Source organism: Mustela nigripes, chromosome 4 (genome assembly GCF_022355385.1).
Source record: "Mustela nigripes isolate SB6536 chromosome 4, MUSNIG.SB6536, whole genome shotgun sequence".
Lineage (NCBI taxonomy): Eukaryota > Metazoa > Chordata > Mammalia > Carnivora > Mustelidae > Mustela > Mustela nigripes.
Window position 1 is genome coordinate 76,067,316 of NC_081560.1, and position 18,666 is coordinate 76,085,981.

The 18,666-nt window shown below is 37.8% G+C and overlaps 1 protein-coding gene across 1 annotated transcript in view; it reads left to right on the forward strand.

Moving 5' to 3' along the window:
* ELAPOR2 (endosome-lysosome associated apoptosis and autophagy regulator family member 2) overlaps nucleotides 1-18,666 on the forward strand; it is a 169,545-nt gene that overhangs the window by 96,443 nt on the left and 54,436 nt on the right. Inside the window, exons 4-8 of the mRNA XM_059396939.1 lie at nucleotides 4,662-4,809; nucleotides 7,819-7,905; nucleotides 9,817-9,922; nucleotides 10,854-11,006; nucleotides 11,631-11,719. Of these exons, the coding sequence (XP_059252922.1) occupies nucleotides 4,662-4,809; nucleotides 7,819-7,905; nucleotides 9,817-9,922; nucleotides 10,854-11,006; nucleotides 11,631-11,719 (583 nt within the window). The remainder of the gene's footprint in view (nucleotides 1-4,661; nucleotides 4,810-7,818; nucleotides 7,906-9,816; nucleotides 9,923-10,853; nucleotides 11,007-11,630; nucleotides 11,720-18,666) is intronic.

Sequence of the window (18,666 nt, forward strand, 5' to 3'; positions counted from 1 at the left end):
ATTGAAGTATAGTTGACATATAATACAGCAGTTTAAGGCATACAGCAAAGTGATTTGATGCAATTATATATATATGAAGAAATGTTCACCGCAGTAACTCTAGTTACCCTCTGTCACCATGAGCAGTTATTACAATATTATTGACTTTGTTACCTGTGCTGTAATTTCTTCCTTTCTTTAGGGGCTTATTAGCTTTGCCTGTGACAACATTGGTGGAATGTTAAAGTGTTTTGAAAAGATGCAAAATCTTACCTTTAGGCTGTCATCCTTCCTATTCTCTTGGATTGACTATGTAATATTTCCTTCCATATGGCCATGGATGGGAAATTAAACTTCAGGCCTCTAGCTATCTTCTGACAAAAATGGCTTCTCAGGAACTCAGCCTTTTTACCATGAGCTAAGGATGCTGAGGAATTATTTAGCTGTGCTGAAAGATGTGTTCTCTCCTTCCTATTCTTCCTTAATCTCACTTGCTTTCTAGTGTCCTCTCTTTCTCTCTCTTCCAAGTGACATTTTTACTCTTCTGATAATCATTTCTTTATATAAGTTTGTGGCAATAGATATCATTAACAGGATTATTCCTCTAAAATATATATATTTATACGTACATTTTATAATGCATGTTTCATATGTATAATTTATGTATATATGTACATATGATATACATATATGCATATATACATGTGCATACATATGTGCTTCAGTGTGTATATATTTTTAAAATGTAATTTTATTTTCTTAAACTAAAATTGCTCTTTGTCATAACCAGTAGGATGTTATGATACCTCAGATCTTTGTTTTGGTGAACAGGAGATATTGACATAGCTTTCTTCTACTTAGAATAAGTAGTTGATTCATTAAAGAAATTTAATGATAAGTACAACTTTTTCAGTGTACTGTTTCATCTAATTTTCTTAATATGAGTTTCAGTCTGACATTGCTATGATCATCTCCCTCCTTCCCTCCTTTTCTTTTTCCATTCATCCAACCTTGTTTTCATTCTTTGTAATTGGTTGGGTCATAGAGTTTTCCAAAATGTTTCTATCATTGTAGACTCTAGTGGTACATTGGAATTCTAGTCACACTCCATACTTACCATTATTTGTTTTGTCAAATCCTGTTTTATTTTAACCATTCCTGGGTGCATGTGTGAAATGATACCTCCTTGTGGTTTTACTCTATATTTCCCATGAACACTTTTCATATAGTCATTGTCTGTGTGTTTAATTTTTTGTGTGCATGTGATACCAGTTTTACCCATTTTCTATTTTGGGGGTCATTTTATTATTGAGCTGTATGAGTCCTTTCTGTAATCTGGACATGAGTTCTTGTCATGTATATATTAGTATAATAGTTACATAATATTCACATGCATGCATGTATATGCAAATACATATTCATCTATATGTAATATTTTCTTTGTTGTAGTTGCCTTTTCATTTTCTTAATGGTGTCTTGCTAAACAAAAGTTTAAAATTTGAAAAAGTACAGTTTATTTTTTGTTATGCTTAATTTTTTTATATCATCAGATATCTTTTCTTGTTTGCAAAAGCTACAAATCACAATAGGCATTCTAGTGTTATTAGAGTTATTGTACTTTTATATAAGATGTAAAACTTTACAACAGTAGTTACAGTTATATCTTCATCTGGGTGCTATTGTCATATATTTAGAAACGTATTATAAAGCCTATAATACAATGAAATGTATGTTAAATACTCAAGTGTTTTTATTTTTTATTTTTTTAAGATTTTATTTATTTATTTGACAGAGAGAGAGACAGTGAGAGAGGGAACACAAGCAAAGATTGTGGGAGAAGGAGAAGAAGGCTTCCCTCAGAGCAGGGAACCTGATGCAGGGCTCGATCCCAGGACCCTGGGATCATGACCTGAGCTGAAGGCAGACACTTAACAGCTGAGCCGTCTTGGCGGCACCCCCGTTGTTTTTAAAAGAACTTAAGGGATGAAAAAATATGGCTTTGTATGTTTATCTACATAGTTACCATTTTTGGTGCTCTTTTCTCTATATAGATGTGAATGTTAGGATTATTTTTTTTAACCAGTGAAATTTTCTTTATCCATTCTTATGATGCAAGTCTGCTGCTCACAAATTCAGCTTTTGTTTACTTAAAAACACCTTTATTTTTGCCTTGATTTTGAAGAATATTTTCTTGGACATCAGACTCTGGATTTTACTTTTCTCTTTCTGTGCTTGAAGGTGCTCCACTACCTTCTGAACTCTCCCTTATTTGTGATGAAAAGTAAGCTGATTTCTTTTTATGATTAATTCCCTTCCATGTAATGTATCCTTCTTTCTTTTTTTTTTAAGATTTTATTTATTTATTGGAGAGAGAGAGAGAGATCACAAGTAGGTAGAGAGGCAGGCAGAGAGAGAGGGGGAAGCAGGCTCCCTGCTGAGCAGAGAGCCTGAGGCGGGGCTCGATCCCAGGACCCTGAGATCATGACCTGAGCCGAAGGCAGAGGCTTAACCCACTGAGCCACCCAGGTGCACCTGTGTCCTTATTTCTCTGCCTACTTATGAAATGTTCTCTATATTTTTGCTATTCAACAGTTTGATTGTGATGTGCCTGGCGTTGGTTTTCATGTATTTACCTCAAGTTTAGCAAGCTTCTTGGGTTTGTAGGTTGATACCATTACCAAATTTAGGAACTATTTTAGCCATTATTTCACCAATAATGTTTTTTCTGCCCTATTCTCTCCTTCTTTTCCTTCTTTTACTCCAATTACATGTATGTTAGACCACTTGATATTGTCTAAAAGTCACTGAGGCTCTTTTTGTTCCATTTTTTTTCTCTTGTATTGCAGATTAAATGAATTTTATTGTTCTATCATCAATTTTTGGGGGTTCTCAAATTGTATATGCTGTGATTTTTTAGTTTTGGAATTTCGATCTGGTTTATTTTATGGCTCTTACTTCCTTTAAAATACTTGAGATTCTTCATTCCTTCACTCACTGTGTTCATCTTTTATTTATAGCTGACTATATTTGTAAGAACTACCTTAAATACTTGTCTGTTTTTTTTTAACTGTCTTTTTTCTCATTGAAGGGTTATATTTTTCAATTTATTGTTATGTCTAGTAAATTTTTAGTGTATCTTGGGCATTGTGAATGTTAAGGTGTAGGGAATGTGGATTTTTAAATTTTTTTTTGTTTGTTTTAAGGATGCTGAATTTTGTTCTGGCAGGCAGTTTTTGTGCTGAAAAAACACCTTGATCTCATCAGGCTTGGTTTTATTATTCTTTAGGGTGGCTCTGTAGTGGTGTCACTCTTAGTTCTAGATCACAGCCTTTATTAGTGCAGGAGCTGGGCAACTATGACCTGTGGGCCCTTTGTTTTTGTAAACAAGGTTACACTGCAAGACAGCTGCACTCATTTATTTATGCATTGTCTGTGGCTGCTTTTCAATTACAATAGCAGAGTTCAGTATTGCAGGAACAACCAGATGGTCCACAAAACCAGGAATATTTATTCTCTGGCTCTTTATGAAAAAGTTTGCTGATACCTGCTCTAGGGCAAGGCCCTAATCCCAGGGTGGCAATTTTGGGGTGTCCAATGAATGCCCAATGTGGTTTTCAAGTTTTCTCCTCTCTGAGTGACCAGAAGCTTCTGTGACTCCCACTAAAGTGGTCTCTCTGTTTAAGTCACAATTTTGCATGGCTGTTCTCTGCCATGTCTGTCTGTATCCTCCAGCCTCAAGCCCAGGGCCAACAGAGAAACTCCATTTGGACTTCTGGACCCCTGCTTTCTCTGATTCTCAGGTCCATAAATTCCAGCTGCTTCAGCTGCCCTAAGCACTCATCTCTGCTCCTTAGCTCGGTGAGACCACTCTGCTCTGCTTGGATGCCACAATCTGGAAAGTGTCTTGAAGAGTGAGGTCAAAGTCAGTTTGTGCTTTGCCTCATGCATTTTCCTGCTCTCAAGAATCTCAGTCTGGCATTGCCTATTGTCAGTGCCTGAATATGGCTCATGTTATTTTCCTTAGTTTAACAGTTTGTGAAAGAGAAAGGGCAACTCCAGTACCAGTTAGTGAGTCATGTTGGGATGCGGAAATCTCAGTCTTCAGCTTTCTTTTAGAAAAAAAGAAAAGAATTTGCCAAAATGACTCTTATCATCCATATAAACAAAGAAGGCTGTTAAGTTGTGCTTTCATATTGTTTGTTAGAAATTTTTTTTTCCCCAAGAGTCAACATGTGACTCATTGGCTTAGCTCGAATTATGGTTAAATTTACAACTTAAATTTTGTTCACCAATGTATTTTTTTTCTTTCATTTTAAGGAACTCCTCATCTCCCTGGCAGGTATATAGGTGTATAAATAAAACTTCAGATGTTGCTTGAGAGAATAATTCTACCTCAGACTGTTGCAATTAGTGGTCATCTACTTGGTGACAAAGTTTTTGATGAAAAATAGCTGTTTCCTAGCAAATGGATCACATAACCTTACCGAGGTTTAGGAAACACTTTGCCATAGGAAATGAACATTTTCCCAGTAATTTGTTGGCCTTTGAGTTCCAGAAAAGCTTTAGACTTCCCTGCTGTGCTTTGCTGTTGGAACTACTTTCAAAACTGACTTACGTAACCTGTGAACAGAAGAGGGTTCCTAATGCTAATGTAAAAATAACTCTTGGTTTTGTTTCCACAGCTCTTCTTGGGTCCCTCGTGGAAATTACATAGAGTCCAATCGTGATGACTGCACGGTATCTTTGATCTATGCTGTGCACCTCAAGAAGTCGGGTTATGTCTTCTTTGAGTACCAGTATGTCGACAACAACATCTTCTTTGAGTTCTTTGTAAGGCCTTTTATGTTCTAGAACTTACTTTTTGAGGGAAATTCATGTAAAATTTCTTTTAATAGGTTGTTGCTTTTGCGTGGTATGCCTCCTCAGTTCTGTCAACTGAACCTTTTAATATTAAAAGAAAACCTTATTTTTTCTGTAATATTTTATTTTTGCTTAATATTGTTTATTTACCTCTGAGCTCTCATCATGTTGAATAACACTGGACTTGTTTTATTTTTGGTTATGATCACTAGATGACTATTTGATTTAGACTTTATGCGTGAAAAGTGCTTTCACCCAACATTCATTTTAATTTTCTTTATAGCTACAGATGTTATTTTATTCAAAATATGTTTTTACCAATTTCAGTTTTTGTTTTCTTTTCTCCTTACAGTTTCAAATATTTGATTGATTTAAGTATAAGCATGGGCAATATTTCAAAAGTGGAAGTTGTTATGTGTTTCTGATTCTGTCAGTTTGGTATAGTCTCAAGGAATCGGGATGAGATAGTTGATGTTTTTGGTAAGAGATGAAATAGCATTATAGAATGTAGGATGAAAGAGAAGTCTTACAGAGTAGGCCAGAGAGGAGGTGGGTGGGGGATAGGGCAACTGGGTGATGGGCATTAAGAAGGGCACATGATGTAATGAGCACCGAGTGTTGCATGAAATTGATGAATCACTGAACTCTACCTCCAAAACTAAAAATACATTATATGTTAATCAACTGAATTTACATTAAAAAGAATAGACTGTTGCTACTAAAATTATTTAAATATTTAAAATAGGGGCACCTGGCTGGCTCAGTCGGAAGAGCACGTGACTCTTGATCTTGGGATTGTGAGTTCGAGATCCACACTAGGTGTAGAGATTGCTTAAATAAATAAATAAATAAACTTTAAAAAATAATATAAACTGTATCTAATCTAGCAGATATCTGTTGTGGCAGTCTCTCAAATGCTTGAGAAAATATTTTCAGATTGACTTCTTAAAAAAATAAAGTGTGTTGTACAGGTAACTGGGGAAAACTACCTTGTAAAATGTTTCTTTGGTCCAGATTTCAGAAGCCCAGGTACTGATAATTCTAAAACAAATTTATTTTGCTCCTGATTTTGGAAATTTGTAAGTCAGAAGTTTGATGGGAAGAGATACTTACCATGAAAGTACGAGCCTTGGACTTGAAGTCAAGAGATTCTGGCTCAAGTCCCAAGTACAGTGGCTGGTTGTATGTTTTGGGCAATTTGGTTGTGTGTTTTGGGCAATTAAGCTAACTTTCCGGCCCTCAGCATTCTATTTCGCAAAGTGGATTTTATGACCAGACCTTTAAGGATCCTCCTTGTCCTAATATCCTTTGAGGAGTTTAGGATGTTAAGTAATATTCAAACTGATTTGATTTTTAAGCTACATTTTGTTTGCAAAACACTTCTTAGAGTAAGTGATTCTCTATTCCATGGGACATGGTTGCAATATAACTAAAACTAGAGTAAGGTTAGGAAATAAATAAGCATTTAGTTTTGTATTGCTGAGTAAGTTGAGAATTTTAAGTAGAGGTACTCCTAAGGCATGAAGTTTCGTTACTTCCTTTGAATGGTGCCTTTGTTCTGGTTACAAACTGAAAAGAGGTGGTGAGTTCCTTCTTTTATTGATGTTTCAGGTTTATAGGTTGCAATTTATTGACTCAGAGGGTCAACACTTCAGTCATCAGGCTCATGGTTAATGGAAAGGAAATGTCTGAAGACTGAAAGATACAGTTGTACCTTCTGACATCCCATAATTTAAAGCAGTCAAGCATTTAATTTTAGAACTATGGGAATTTCATTCAGCTCCTCTACTCTTCTTTTTAAGTGATGAAGTCAAGACCTAGAGGGAATAAGTGATTGGACCAAGGTTATACCTTTACTGAAGAACAGAAATCAGATCCCAGAATGACATTAAAATACCCCCAAAACACAAGATGTTTGCTTTTAGCTGAAAAAAGAAAAAAAAAAAAAAGCTTTCAGCTTATCCACACATGGACCACCAAAGGTATATTTAGGGTGCATAACTGCTTAGAAATGACTTAACACCTGCATTAGAAAGGTCATTATGCCTATTATATAAGTATGTGTAAATATAATACTTAAATTCAGCTTAAACAAATATCCTCAGTGGCTGATAGTCTCTGGTATTTTTGGATGTTAAAAAGATCTGTTTTCTAGCTTATAATCTTTTAGGAAATACCTATTACAGCAAATGTTTTAATGTTGTTGGCAAGTTGGTCAAGACGATGAATGAAGTGGCCAAGATGTAGAGGTGACAAGTTCTTATCCCAACCCGCCTCTATTGCTGACTTGTGGGCAGTACTGCAAAATGGCCTTGCTTTTTGATGTCTGTGTATTCTTCACAGGCCTGGAAAAGTCATGTGCAAAAACCCTTAGGCATTTTGTAAGAATGGTCTGGAGAGCACCGTGTGTTTGGTGCTCACGATGGTAGCTACAGTCATTTGAACTGGTATGGCACATGATTAACGTTGCCCCCCAAATCAACATTTAGGGCTTCGACTTTGACGGTAGCTACTTACCTACATGTCTGAAATGAGTCCTGGGGAATTGATAACAAAGCAGGTGTCATTTATTTATTAATTTTAAACCTTGCTTCCCTAAGTCTTGTAAAAACAATACTTTATTTTTATTGGGCCTGGATGGTGAATGAAAGCTTCTAAAATTTTGGTAAGATTTTTGTAATGATTTTTTCTCCCTTCTGTGAATTTTCAGAGTTAGCTGCTCTCATCTTCTTTCCCTCCCTCCTCTCTGTTTCTTAACCCTTTTGTTCCAATAATGAGGATCCTTTACTTAGAATCACCATATACAGTTGTCACTTAGGCTCCAGAGGTCTTGGTAGGTTTATTTGCTGAGAATTACTCACTGTCATTACTTAGTAGCTATTGAAAGAAGCTCTTGCAGCCTGTCCTATGCTGAGTAATGAGTTTAATTAAAGTCATTATTCAAGAAGCTTTACTGGGGCCCTTGTGTTTAATCCACAGATTCAAAACGATCAGTGCCAGGAGATGGACACCACTGCAGACAAGTGGGTAAAACTCACAGACAATGGAGAATGGGGCTCTCATTCTGTAAGTCTCTGTTTGTCTTCTCCCCCACCAACCCCCATTCTGCTCCTTCCTTTTCCCAACCTTATAAAAAAAAGTTTATGAGCAAAGAAGAAAAAAATGGTTCATTAATTTAGACAGTTTCTAGTTAGGGAAGAAATTGTCCCAAAGTTCCAAGGACAGGGACTCTTTGTTCTTTGTCTTAGGTACTTTTTCCTACCTTTCTCTTTTTCCTTAGGCTTCTTTCCCTTCTCTTTCCCATCATACTCCAACTTTCCTCCTTTTCAAAGGGGCATTGACAAGAAAACATGCTATTCAAAGCTAACATGCAGAACCTTGGGGTAATTTACATATGTTTATATATATGCTTGTCACATAGCCCAAATCAGTGGCTCCTGGCACCGGCAGGATCCTTTGATCCAACCTTCTCTGCAGTCTCCCCACAAGTGACTTTCCAGCTTGTCTTATTGGGAGTCTGTACTGACTCCTCTATTGGACAGCTCTGTGTATCACAAAAGTCACGCATGGCTGGAGCCTTAATCCGCTTCCTATCTATCTGTTACCTGTCGCTCAAAGCTCTCCCATCTCTGGTCACTTCGAGTAAGGTCACTGCCTAGCCTGCCTCCATAGGACAACTCCAAATGCTTGAAAGCAGTTATCAGACAATGTGGTCCGTGACTCTATTATTACCGGGGACACTACCCCTTTGGAATGAGGCATGGATTTCAAATTTAACTCTGGCTTACAGTAGTTGTGTTTCTGTAGGCAATTGGCTTAATCTCTTTTGTTCTGTTTTTGGCTTCATCTCTCTGAATCTGATTTTGCTTGTAAGAAATGGGAGCGATCCTGCAGGATTAAATGGGAAGATACATGGAAGAGAGCTAGTGTGGTCCCTGCAGAGTAGACTGAGCTGTATGTCAGTAAGCAGCCATCCACCCCCACCTTCGAGTTTAGCCAGGGGGCCTCACTCTTAAGAGGTTAATACAATGTAACCTTTTGGACTGTTTTCTTTCTTTCTTACTTTCTTTCTTTCTTTTTCATCTGTATGCCTGGAAGTGATGCTAGAACCACTTAAGATCCCATTCACCTAAGCATTTATTAAGCTGGGCTTTGAAGGTACAAGTAACCCTTGGCAACAAATACACTTTCTTCACTTAACACAGGGGAAAGTACTTAGTGCATGACTTTTCTGAGTCTCTGGCAGCGTGCAGTACTTGGATATGTTTTAATTTCATACAGCTTGAACTTGGCCTGCCAGAAACTACACAGAAGAATAAGAGTGGCAAATGAGAAACCAAGGAGCCCTTAAATTAATTTGTTGGCTTTGACAGAAACAGCATGAGGTTTATGAGAAACATAGTTTGATAGGTAAATAGAACCATGTGCTGGTGGCCAAGGAAGCAAATATTACATGTAACATCAGTTGTAGTCATTTAAATCATGTTATTTTATAAAGTTCTATTTTTCTCTGGTTGCTGTTGCGGTATAGTTTATTAAAAAATTTTAGAAGGAAGCAAACTCATTCTGTTGCCTTTTTGTTTTCAGAGCCCGGAGATCTACTTATGAATAGTGGCGGTCCATAAATATGTGATTGGGTTGAGTGCCTTTTCACTCTCTGGAATGAATTCCTTTTAAATACAAACCAAAACTTCATGCACATGGTTTAAAAATCATTTTATCTTTTTGTTCAGGCTTAAAGAATTTCCTTTTCTTTCTTTATTGCTATACTATTTTATTGTCAAGCTTTTTTTTTTTTAAAGGAAATATGACTACAGCAGAGCTTATATATGAACTAACAGTAGATTTAAGTTCATAGGTTCCTAATTAATGGTGTTTCATGATAACACCTTGAAAAGTATATAAGGGATTAGCTTTGAAGTATGATCGAAGTAGCGTGGTTTATCTGACCCAACTGCCTTGTGTTCCTCTTTACAGGTAATGTTGAAATCAGGCACCAACATACTTTACTGGAGAACCACTGGCATCCTTATGGGTTCTAAGGCAGTCAAGCCAGTTTTGGTAAAAAACATCACAATTGAAGGTATTTCACAGCATTTTTTTTTAGTAGTCACATATCAGAATTTGGAGCTTGTTAAAACACTGATTAAACTGTCGGTTTGGGTGGCTCAAGGGTTTATGGGGCAGGAATTAATACATTAGGCATTGTACATGTCTAGAGATCCTGGTTTTAATTTTGGCAAGTTGACTGGCTTTTTTTTTTTTTTTGTACACTTAAACTAAATTAATTGAATCTGTGTGAAAAAAATAAGCAATAAGCATGATACAATTTCCAGTGTCTCTACATAAAATAAAAGGATCCTTGTTAATAAAATACTATTCCTCATTCAAGAAGTGTCTATTGTACCAGACATTGAGCCCGCCCAGGTCACTGTAAAAGCCACAGAAATAGAAATAAAATAAACTCTTTCTGTCTCCTGAACCTCTTTTGCCTCTCTGAACCATCCAGGCATTTGCTGGCCCAGGAGAGCAGCCAATAAACCCTGGCAAGGTTCATTCTCAATTAGGGCTACTTTTAATTAAACCAGTCATTCTCCTTTATTAATGGCTTATATTTTACTATGTTCTGTACTGGTTCCTGTGACGTTAACTCATTAGTCATAGGGACATCTGCTGGCAAAGGCTGGAATTACAAACCAGAGGAAAAGGCCGTTTGTGCCAGGGTCCGCTAGGTCAGAGGGAGCAGAGTTGTCTTTTGACTACTCAGTTTATAATTTTGTATACCTCTGTCACATCTCACCCTCTTGTTTAAGTGTTTGCTCTCCTTAGGATGTTTAATCTATCCCAGTGTTTTGCACACAGTAAGTGCTTCCTTGGTGTTGAGTGGATGGGATAAAGGATCCTGGCTGACTACTGCTGTTTCTCTCACTTGTGATAGAAGCAGCAAGAAGGTGCTGATGTGCGTGTTGTTGGTGGGTCCTCCCTCCCATGCTCTGTTTTTCATTACCACACAGGGGTGGCATACACGTCAGAATGCTTCCCGTGCAAGCCGGGCACATTCAGCAACAAACCAGGTTCGTTCAACTGCCAAGTCTGTCCCAGAAACACCTACTCTGAGAAAGGAGCCAAAGAATGCATAAAGTGTGACGAGCACTCCCAGTTTTCGGGTAAGACCAGGCTTTGCCAGCTTATGCTCTTTGTTCTTCTCTCTCTAAATTTATGTTTGTTGAAAGTGTAGTGTCTTTAGCCAGAAGTCACACACCAAATGGGGTGGGAAGAGTGTGTCAGAAACCAAGTGTTGAAGGGAATCAGTATTGAATGGAGAATATACGACTTCTTCTTACCCCTTTGTGAGTGAGTTTCCATTTATCACTTTTTCTGTTCCACACCCCACAGGGATCTATTTCTCCCTGTGCTTTGGTTATATATATACTAATCTAAAAAAAAAATCATAATGTAATTTTACATGATTGGCTGGCATAGACGTGTGTTTGGAAAATTTCTATTTATTTCAAATTTACAATGTTCAATGATAATGGAAAAAATCAAATGTCTTATTGGAAAAAATTATGATGTTTCTTGTGTATTATGGGAACATTTGTTGCTCTAGGGTAAATAAAAATGCAGGCTTTTATTTTTCTGAGGCCTAGCTAGTTCTTCCTAAATTCATCTGGTGTAAGGTTATTTTAAATTTTTAGTTGTCTGAGTTTTTTTGTTTGTTTTGATTTTTTGCCTTTTTCGAGAGTCACAACATAAATGACTCATTTCTGAAATGCGTTTCTGTGTTGCAGAGGAAGGATCCAGCCAGTGTGTGGAACGACCTCCCTGCACCACAAAAGACTATTTCCAGATCCATACTCCGTGTGATGAGGAAGGAAAGGTACAGGCTGTGTTCAGTCGACTGCATTCCCTAGTAATCTAACCCTCTTCCCAATTGGAGCAGCCTCCAGTTTGTTCCTGAGACACTTAAATGAGTTGATTTATAACACATGTTTGTAAGTAGGACAGAGGAAATTTAAGAATATAGCTTCTCAATCCTGCTGCCCCGCTTTGATTTTACACTAGTACTTATTAGTACTGTGGGCCACTTATTTGCTCCAAGTCTGCTTTTTCATCTGTAAAATGGGGCTCATATCATGTCTTACTTCACAAAGCTGTGCTGAGAATGTAAGACACCCTCCAGCTGCGGGTCCTGGCGTCATGTCTATCATAGAGCGAGTGCCCCTAAAGGACTGCTATTTTAACACTAAATTTTTAAAAAGATTTTATTTATTTATTTGACACAGAGAGAGAGACACAATGAGAGAGGGAACACAAACAGGGGGTGCGGCAGAGGGAGAAGCAGACTTCCCACTGAGCAGGGTGTGGGGTTTGATCCCAGTACCCTGGGATCATGCACGATCTGAGCCAAAGGCAGACGCTTAATGACTGAGCCACCCAGGCGCCTCGACACTTAATTTTTTTTTTTTTTTTTTTTTTTTTTTTTTCAAAAATAATTGGGTCAGGAGGAGCACAGCCCTAAAATGTGTACTGTGACTCACAGGATGGAAATATCCTGAAACTTCTCTTTAATTATTTCTTTCCTCAGTCGGTTTGATCAGTAAGAGCCGTGCAGCCATAGGCAAATTCAGTTATGGCCGATGCCGGTGTAATTGTGTTTAGAAAATGCAGAGTAATTACCATACAGATGGCACTTTGCCAGAGGAAAAATGCACACACGGGTTGATGCAACCCGTGGTTGATGTGGCATTTTCTGTCTTACAGTGAGCCTGTAAAGTGTATGTCAGTAGGGAAACTGAGATTCAAGTGGCTGCTAGGGCATTTGAGTTGCCCAGTCGGTTAAGCCCTGGACTCGGGTTTCTGCTCAGGTCATGATCTCAGGGTTGTGGGATTGAGCCCCGAGCACCTGACTCTGTGCTCCGAGCAGTTTGCTTCAGGTTCTTTCCCCTTCTCCCCCTGCCCTTCTCTACTCATGCTCTTCCTTTCTGTCTCGTTCTCTCAAAGGAATAAATAAAATCTTTTAAAAAAGTGTCTGGAATGCAGCACTCTCTCCTTGCGTTTACATCTTTTATATCATGGCATTTAATTTCTTGACCTAGTTTGGAGATATATGTACATGTCAGTATTGCTTTTCTTTTCTTCATTTTGTATCCTTAAGTTCTAAGCTGTACTTTTTATATTTGTGTGATTATTAATCTCATCTTTAGTCCTCAAATTATTTTTAGGAATTGTCTTTTGAGTACTTAAGACCAAGATCATTCTAGTATCTGCAGGAGAGCCATTACTTACTCAGAATAATTCTACTTAGAATAATTCAGAGGAAGGACAGTTTAAATTAGTGGAAAATTTTAATAATTAGAAGCATATGTATTATTTTTAATAAGAACAGTAACTCAAAGAGTCATTAAATTAGAAGGAGTTTTGAAGTAAGATCTCAATGGTCCTATAATAATGGCCAAGGAAGGATTATTTCCATTTAGAAAATACATTCAGAGAGCCACTAAGATGAGTTACAGTTTCTTTACCTAAACTTCTTTTAGTTAAACTTGTTTTATTAATAAGTAGGGAAAATTGAATTTTTTTTATTCTCTATACTGATCACTAATTCAGCATCACTGAAGCTTAAATGAATGAGATCTAATATACAAATGGTTCTTGTCTTTGCTGTGGCGAAAATATTCAAAGGTCCTATTTTTATTTTGTCTGTAAGTAGTTTATTACATCTGTGAGTAGTGTGATAAAAATTAGTTCACCTGGGCCTAAAGGGAGTAAAACTATGCATTAAATGTAGAATGTACAGAATACACACAGAGGTGCGTGCATGTGTGTGCGTGCGCGCATACACACACACACACACCTGTCTACACGTAAGCACCCACAGGCATGTTGTGTTCACATGTACACACAAACTACATTTTCCTATTGAGTCTAGGTGAACTCTGAACACGTTCTCAGTATAGAACACATTGCACTTGCTCTCCATCAACTCAGTGATTCTTTAAAAAGTGATTTAAGACTTTTTTCAAGAGAGATGTGTCTAGCTTCAGGAGTTAAAAAAAAAAACAATAGAATCTTAATTAACTGATACAGTAGAGAAATGTAGATTATAGATGGGAATTTTAATCTTTTTTCTATTTCTGTTGGTTTCAACCTTTTCATGTGTTCTGGTTTCCTCTTTTAAAATGATATTTTATTCTTGCTTGGCACAGCCTGATGATTTGCTGGTGGCTCAGTGATGTTTTCAGGTCATTCAATGACTGTGGCTCCTTTTGTCCTGTCATCCTCTCTTTGATGTTATTTTCCCCTTGCTTGGAGAGCATCCTCAAGGGAAGCAGCTACTGAGGTTGACAGACTTTGAACATAATCATGTATATGCCACAGGACTGGTACAGGTTTCTCTGCTCATTTGAAGCTCAGGTATTTGATTGCTTCCCCTCCTATAGGGAACATTTTTCAGAAGTATTTTAATTAGTAACGGAAACCCTTCTAATCCTGGTTGAGAGACTCCCATTAACATCATGAAAATTGCGGGGTTTCTACTCACTCATTCATTTATTCAGTGAGTCTTCCTTGAGCACTGGTTATGTTACAGAGTGCTAGGTGATGAGGGCAGAACCAAGGAGAGGCAGAAGAAGAAGGCAAGTGTCTTCATGGAGGGTAGAGCGGTAGTTGCCAATTTTTTATTTGCAGCAGACTCCCATGGAGATTCCTGGCCCCAGTTTTCTTTTTCAGTAGATCTGGGGCAGGACCTGATAATTGATATTGCTCAGAAGTTCCCAGGTAATTCTGATTCTGCTGCTCTAGGATCTCACCAATTTGAGAACAAGTGGTCTGGATTTCAGAGGAAGAGATGGTCTGTCAAAAGAAAAGAAATTATTTCCAGCTCTAGATTAGTGCTACAGCAGAGAAGTCTCGAGTGTTATGGGGATCGGACCCAGCCTGGGAAGGCTTCAGAACTGTGTGAACTCTTGGCCAAGGTGTGGAAGAAGAGCTTTTCTGGGAAAGGAGCAGGATGGTGATGATCTGATGTGGGAAGGAGCATGGTATAGCTGAAGAGCTAGTAGGGTATGAGTGTGACTGGACTGTGGGGGTGTCGAGGGGGTGGCATTAGCTGTATCTAATGACATAGACTCATGCTAGAATGGGGAGGTTTTGTAGTGCTGAGTCACCTTGAAATTTTTGAGTATGTTTTCAAAATGTTCAGAGCCCACTTTCTCCATAAAATGAGATACACTCATATGGATGCATACACATGCACAGATTCAGTGCTTGACATTTGAGCTAAAAAAATCTTGACCTTGGGGAGCCTGGGTGGCTCAGTCAGTTAAGCATCTACCTTCAGATGAAGTCGTGATCCCACAGTCCTGGGATTGAGCTCTGCATCAGGCTCCTTGTTCAGCAGGGGAGTCTGCTTCTTCCTCTGCCTGCTGCTTCCCCTGCTTTTAAAATCTTAAAATTTTAAATTTTAAATTTATGCTTTTAAAATCTTAAAAAAAATTTTGACCTTGTTAATGGCCACATAGTCATCGAGAGAAGGCATCTTTTGATGTTAACACCATATTTGACAGAGCCTCTCATGATCTCCGTACGGCTAAGATAGAGAACTGTGGACTAAATGATATAGTTAAGAGGATATATGTCTAATTGAGAAACTATATGTAAAATGTTTGACTTAATAATGTTTGACTTAATAAATGGATATATAGTTGATATTAGTTGAATGTAGTTGATATTAACTAGTTGTGTAGTTGGTATCATGTATTTGTTACAAGAATATAAATTCAATTACATAATTATGCATATCCTAAGTCATACCGAGAAGAATATGAGGACACATGACTACAATCAATATTTGATTTAAAAATCCTCACCTTGCTTGAGGATATTGGGAATAGTATGTTAAGTTGTAGAGCAATAATGCTGGGGAGAATGACAGAAGTAAAATTTAGAGATACTCCAGTGTGCTAGCACATTGAGCTCAAATTAGCAAAGTCAACATTTATTTGTGTCAAATATAGAAGTATTTAGAAAAGAGAAAACATTAACTTGCCAAAAATATTTTGAAGAGAATCTAAGCTTTAGAGCCTGGCTTACCAAGTAAAACAATACAACAGAGATTGATTGATTGATTGATTGATTAATTTTAAAAGATTTTATTTATTTGACAGAGATCACAAGTAGGCAGAGAGAGAGAGAGAAGCAGGCTCCCTACTGAGCAGAAAGCCCGATGTGGGGCTCGATCCCAGGACCCCGAGATCATGACCTGAACCAAAAGCAGAGGCCTAACTCACTGAGCCACCCAGGTGCCCCAAAGCAACAGACATTTAAAGAGGGAAAAAACCTCCCAAGAGTACAAAGGATACTTATCTTTAATTAAGAGGGTTCAAGGCTAAAAAACAAGTTGCTCATTTGTTTATCATATCCACAAAGGTTGTCTTAGATCTGCTCGCAGAAGGTAGAGGGATAAGGCAGTTTTTTCAGGGCATCTGCCACGTATAGACAGGCTTAAGCTTTTATTTATTTTGGGTATGAGAACTCCATAGAAGTAGTAACATACATACATACATACATACATACATGCATTTATCTATCTATCTATCTTTTATTTCAGGGAGAAAAGTAATTCCCTCCCCTGTCCTGACTGTGGACAAATAAAAATTATTATTTTTATTATTATTATGTTCAATTAGCCAGCATAGAGTACATCATTAGTTTTTGATGTAGAGTTCATCAATTCATTAGTTGCATATAACACCCAGTGCTCATCCCAACATCCGCCCTCCTTAATACCTATCGCCTTGTTACCCAGCTCTCCAGCCCCCAGCCATTCTTCCAGTGGTGTGGGATACTCTGGTCCAACAGCTTCATTCACCAGCTGAGCCCTATGGCTGGGCTGCCAGACTGTGTTAACTCCTTATTCCTATCAGTGTCACACAAATCAGTTCCTAAAGGGGAAAAGATGGTGTTGGTTACCACAGTAAAAAGAGAGTAATTCTGTGCTGGTTCACAGAACTTGCCTACTTTTAAAAAACATGAATAGATCTGCCAAGGTTGTCTTGATGCTGGGAATTCCCACAGAATTTTTTGCACGCCTCTCCTGATATTTTCAGAGTGGTCATAGGTTTACTGGGGTCAGATTAGTAGAGTACCCGGAACGCAGAAGGTAATGAAGCATCTTTTGAATAAATTAATGAATGAGAAAGTTAGTGAGTGAATGTAAACACATTTAGAGAATTGTGTTTTGTCCTTGGCAGAGGGCTTGAGAAAATTTTGACAAACTGGGCAGAATTTAGAGAAGAGAGACCAGGATATTAAACTATTTGATATGAAATATGGTTGAAGTTGCTGGTAATTTTTTTTTTTTCAGGTTAGAGAAAAGACCACGGGATGGAAGAATTTGGATCATATTTCTTACATGTTCTACTTGTCCCAAAGAGATTTGATCTCTTCTCTGTGAATATCCATGACATTTCATGTTTCTCTTCGAAGTGATGATGGTGACCATAATTACAGAAACAATAGTGATGGTATCAGTAGCAGAAGCATCAGTCACTTACGTAATTACGTGCACCCTCACTGTGTGTGTGCTTGTGTATGCAGACATGGCCTCTAATTCTTTTTTTCAAAAGCCATGCAATTTAGACATTATTATACCCAGTTTTTAGACAAGAGAACTGAGGCTTAATAAGGTTAAGTAATTTCTGGAAGTTTATAGGTAGCCATAGCCAGTAAGTCTTTAGACTGGAATTCTAACCCTAATTGTGTCTGCTTCCAAATCCAGTGCTTTTGCGTCTTCTTCACATATTTTCTTTTTTTATGTTCTAGCACTTTGTGAACCCATCTTGTCACTATTAGACTGGAACCTCCTTCAGAGCATATTGTCTTGTCAATATTTAAATTCCCCACAGTGCTTTTTTCTATACACAATACGTGCTTAATAAGAACTTCCTCAGTAGTAAACTGAAGCATTTGATAGGAAATCACAGAAAAGAGGAAGCAGACTTTTCTGTATTATTCCATAAGGGAGAATTTGGGTGAAATTTTAGAAGGTAAATTCCATTGGTGCCTAACGATGTTCAAACAAGCAGAGCTGCCCACTTCTGGAACAGAATGTTTTGTCAAAGAGCAAACTTGCAGCCAAGGCTAGAAGGGTGCCTGCCAGGGCAGGATGTTCTAGAAGGAAGCCTGAAGAGGGGACATTTGACTATATGACTTAGTCATCCCTGAGGCTAGGAAATTGATGGAATATGTCTAGTACTTTCTTTGTCCTTTAATGAACTTCTCTATTACAAGTTATTCCAAATGTTCAATGTCTCTTATGCAGTACTTGTGAATTACATAGCAAAGTTAAGGTGTAGGGGACATTAAAAAGTCAGGTATAGGGGCACACTGGGTATAGTGGGTTAAACCTCTGCCTTTGGCTCAGGTCATGATCTCAGGGTCCTGGGATCGAGTCCCGCATCGGGCTCTCTGCTTGGCAGAGAGCCTGCTTCCCCCCCTCTCTCTGCCTGCCTCTCTGCCTACTTGTGATTTCTCTCTCTCTGTGTCAAATAAATAAAATCTTAGAAAAAAAAAGTCTGGTATAAAAGGATATAGCTCTTAGAACAGCTTTTCTTCATACGCAGATTAAGTAAGTCAAATGTAATTGGGAACTGTTTCTGAATTAGGATGATGGGGAAAGACCATGGCATTTCTCAGTGATTAGGGAGTTCAAATTTGTAGAAATTAAAATTTCATGATAGTCTTCTTTAAATTATTTTTAAAAACAGCTTTATTGAGATTGAATTGTCATATTACACACTGTATCCTTTTAAAGCCTCTGTTCAG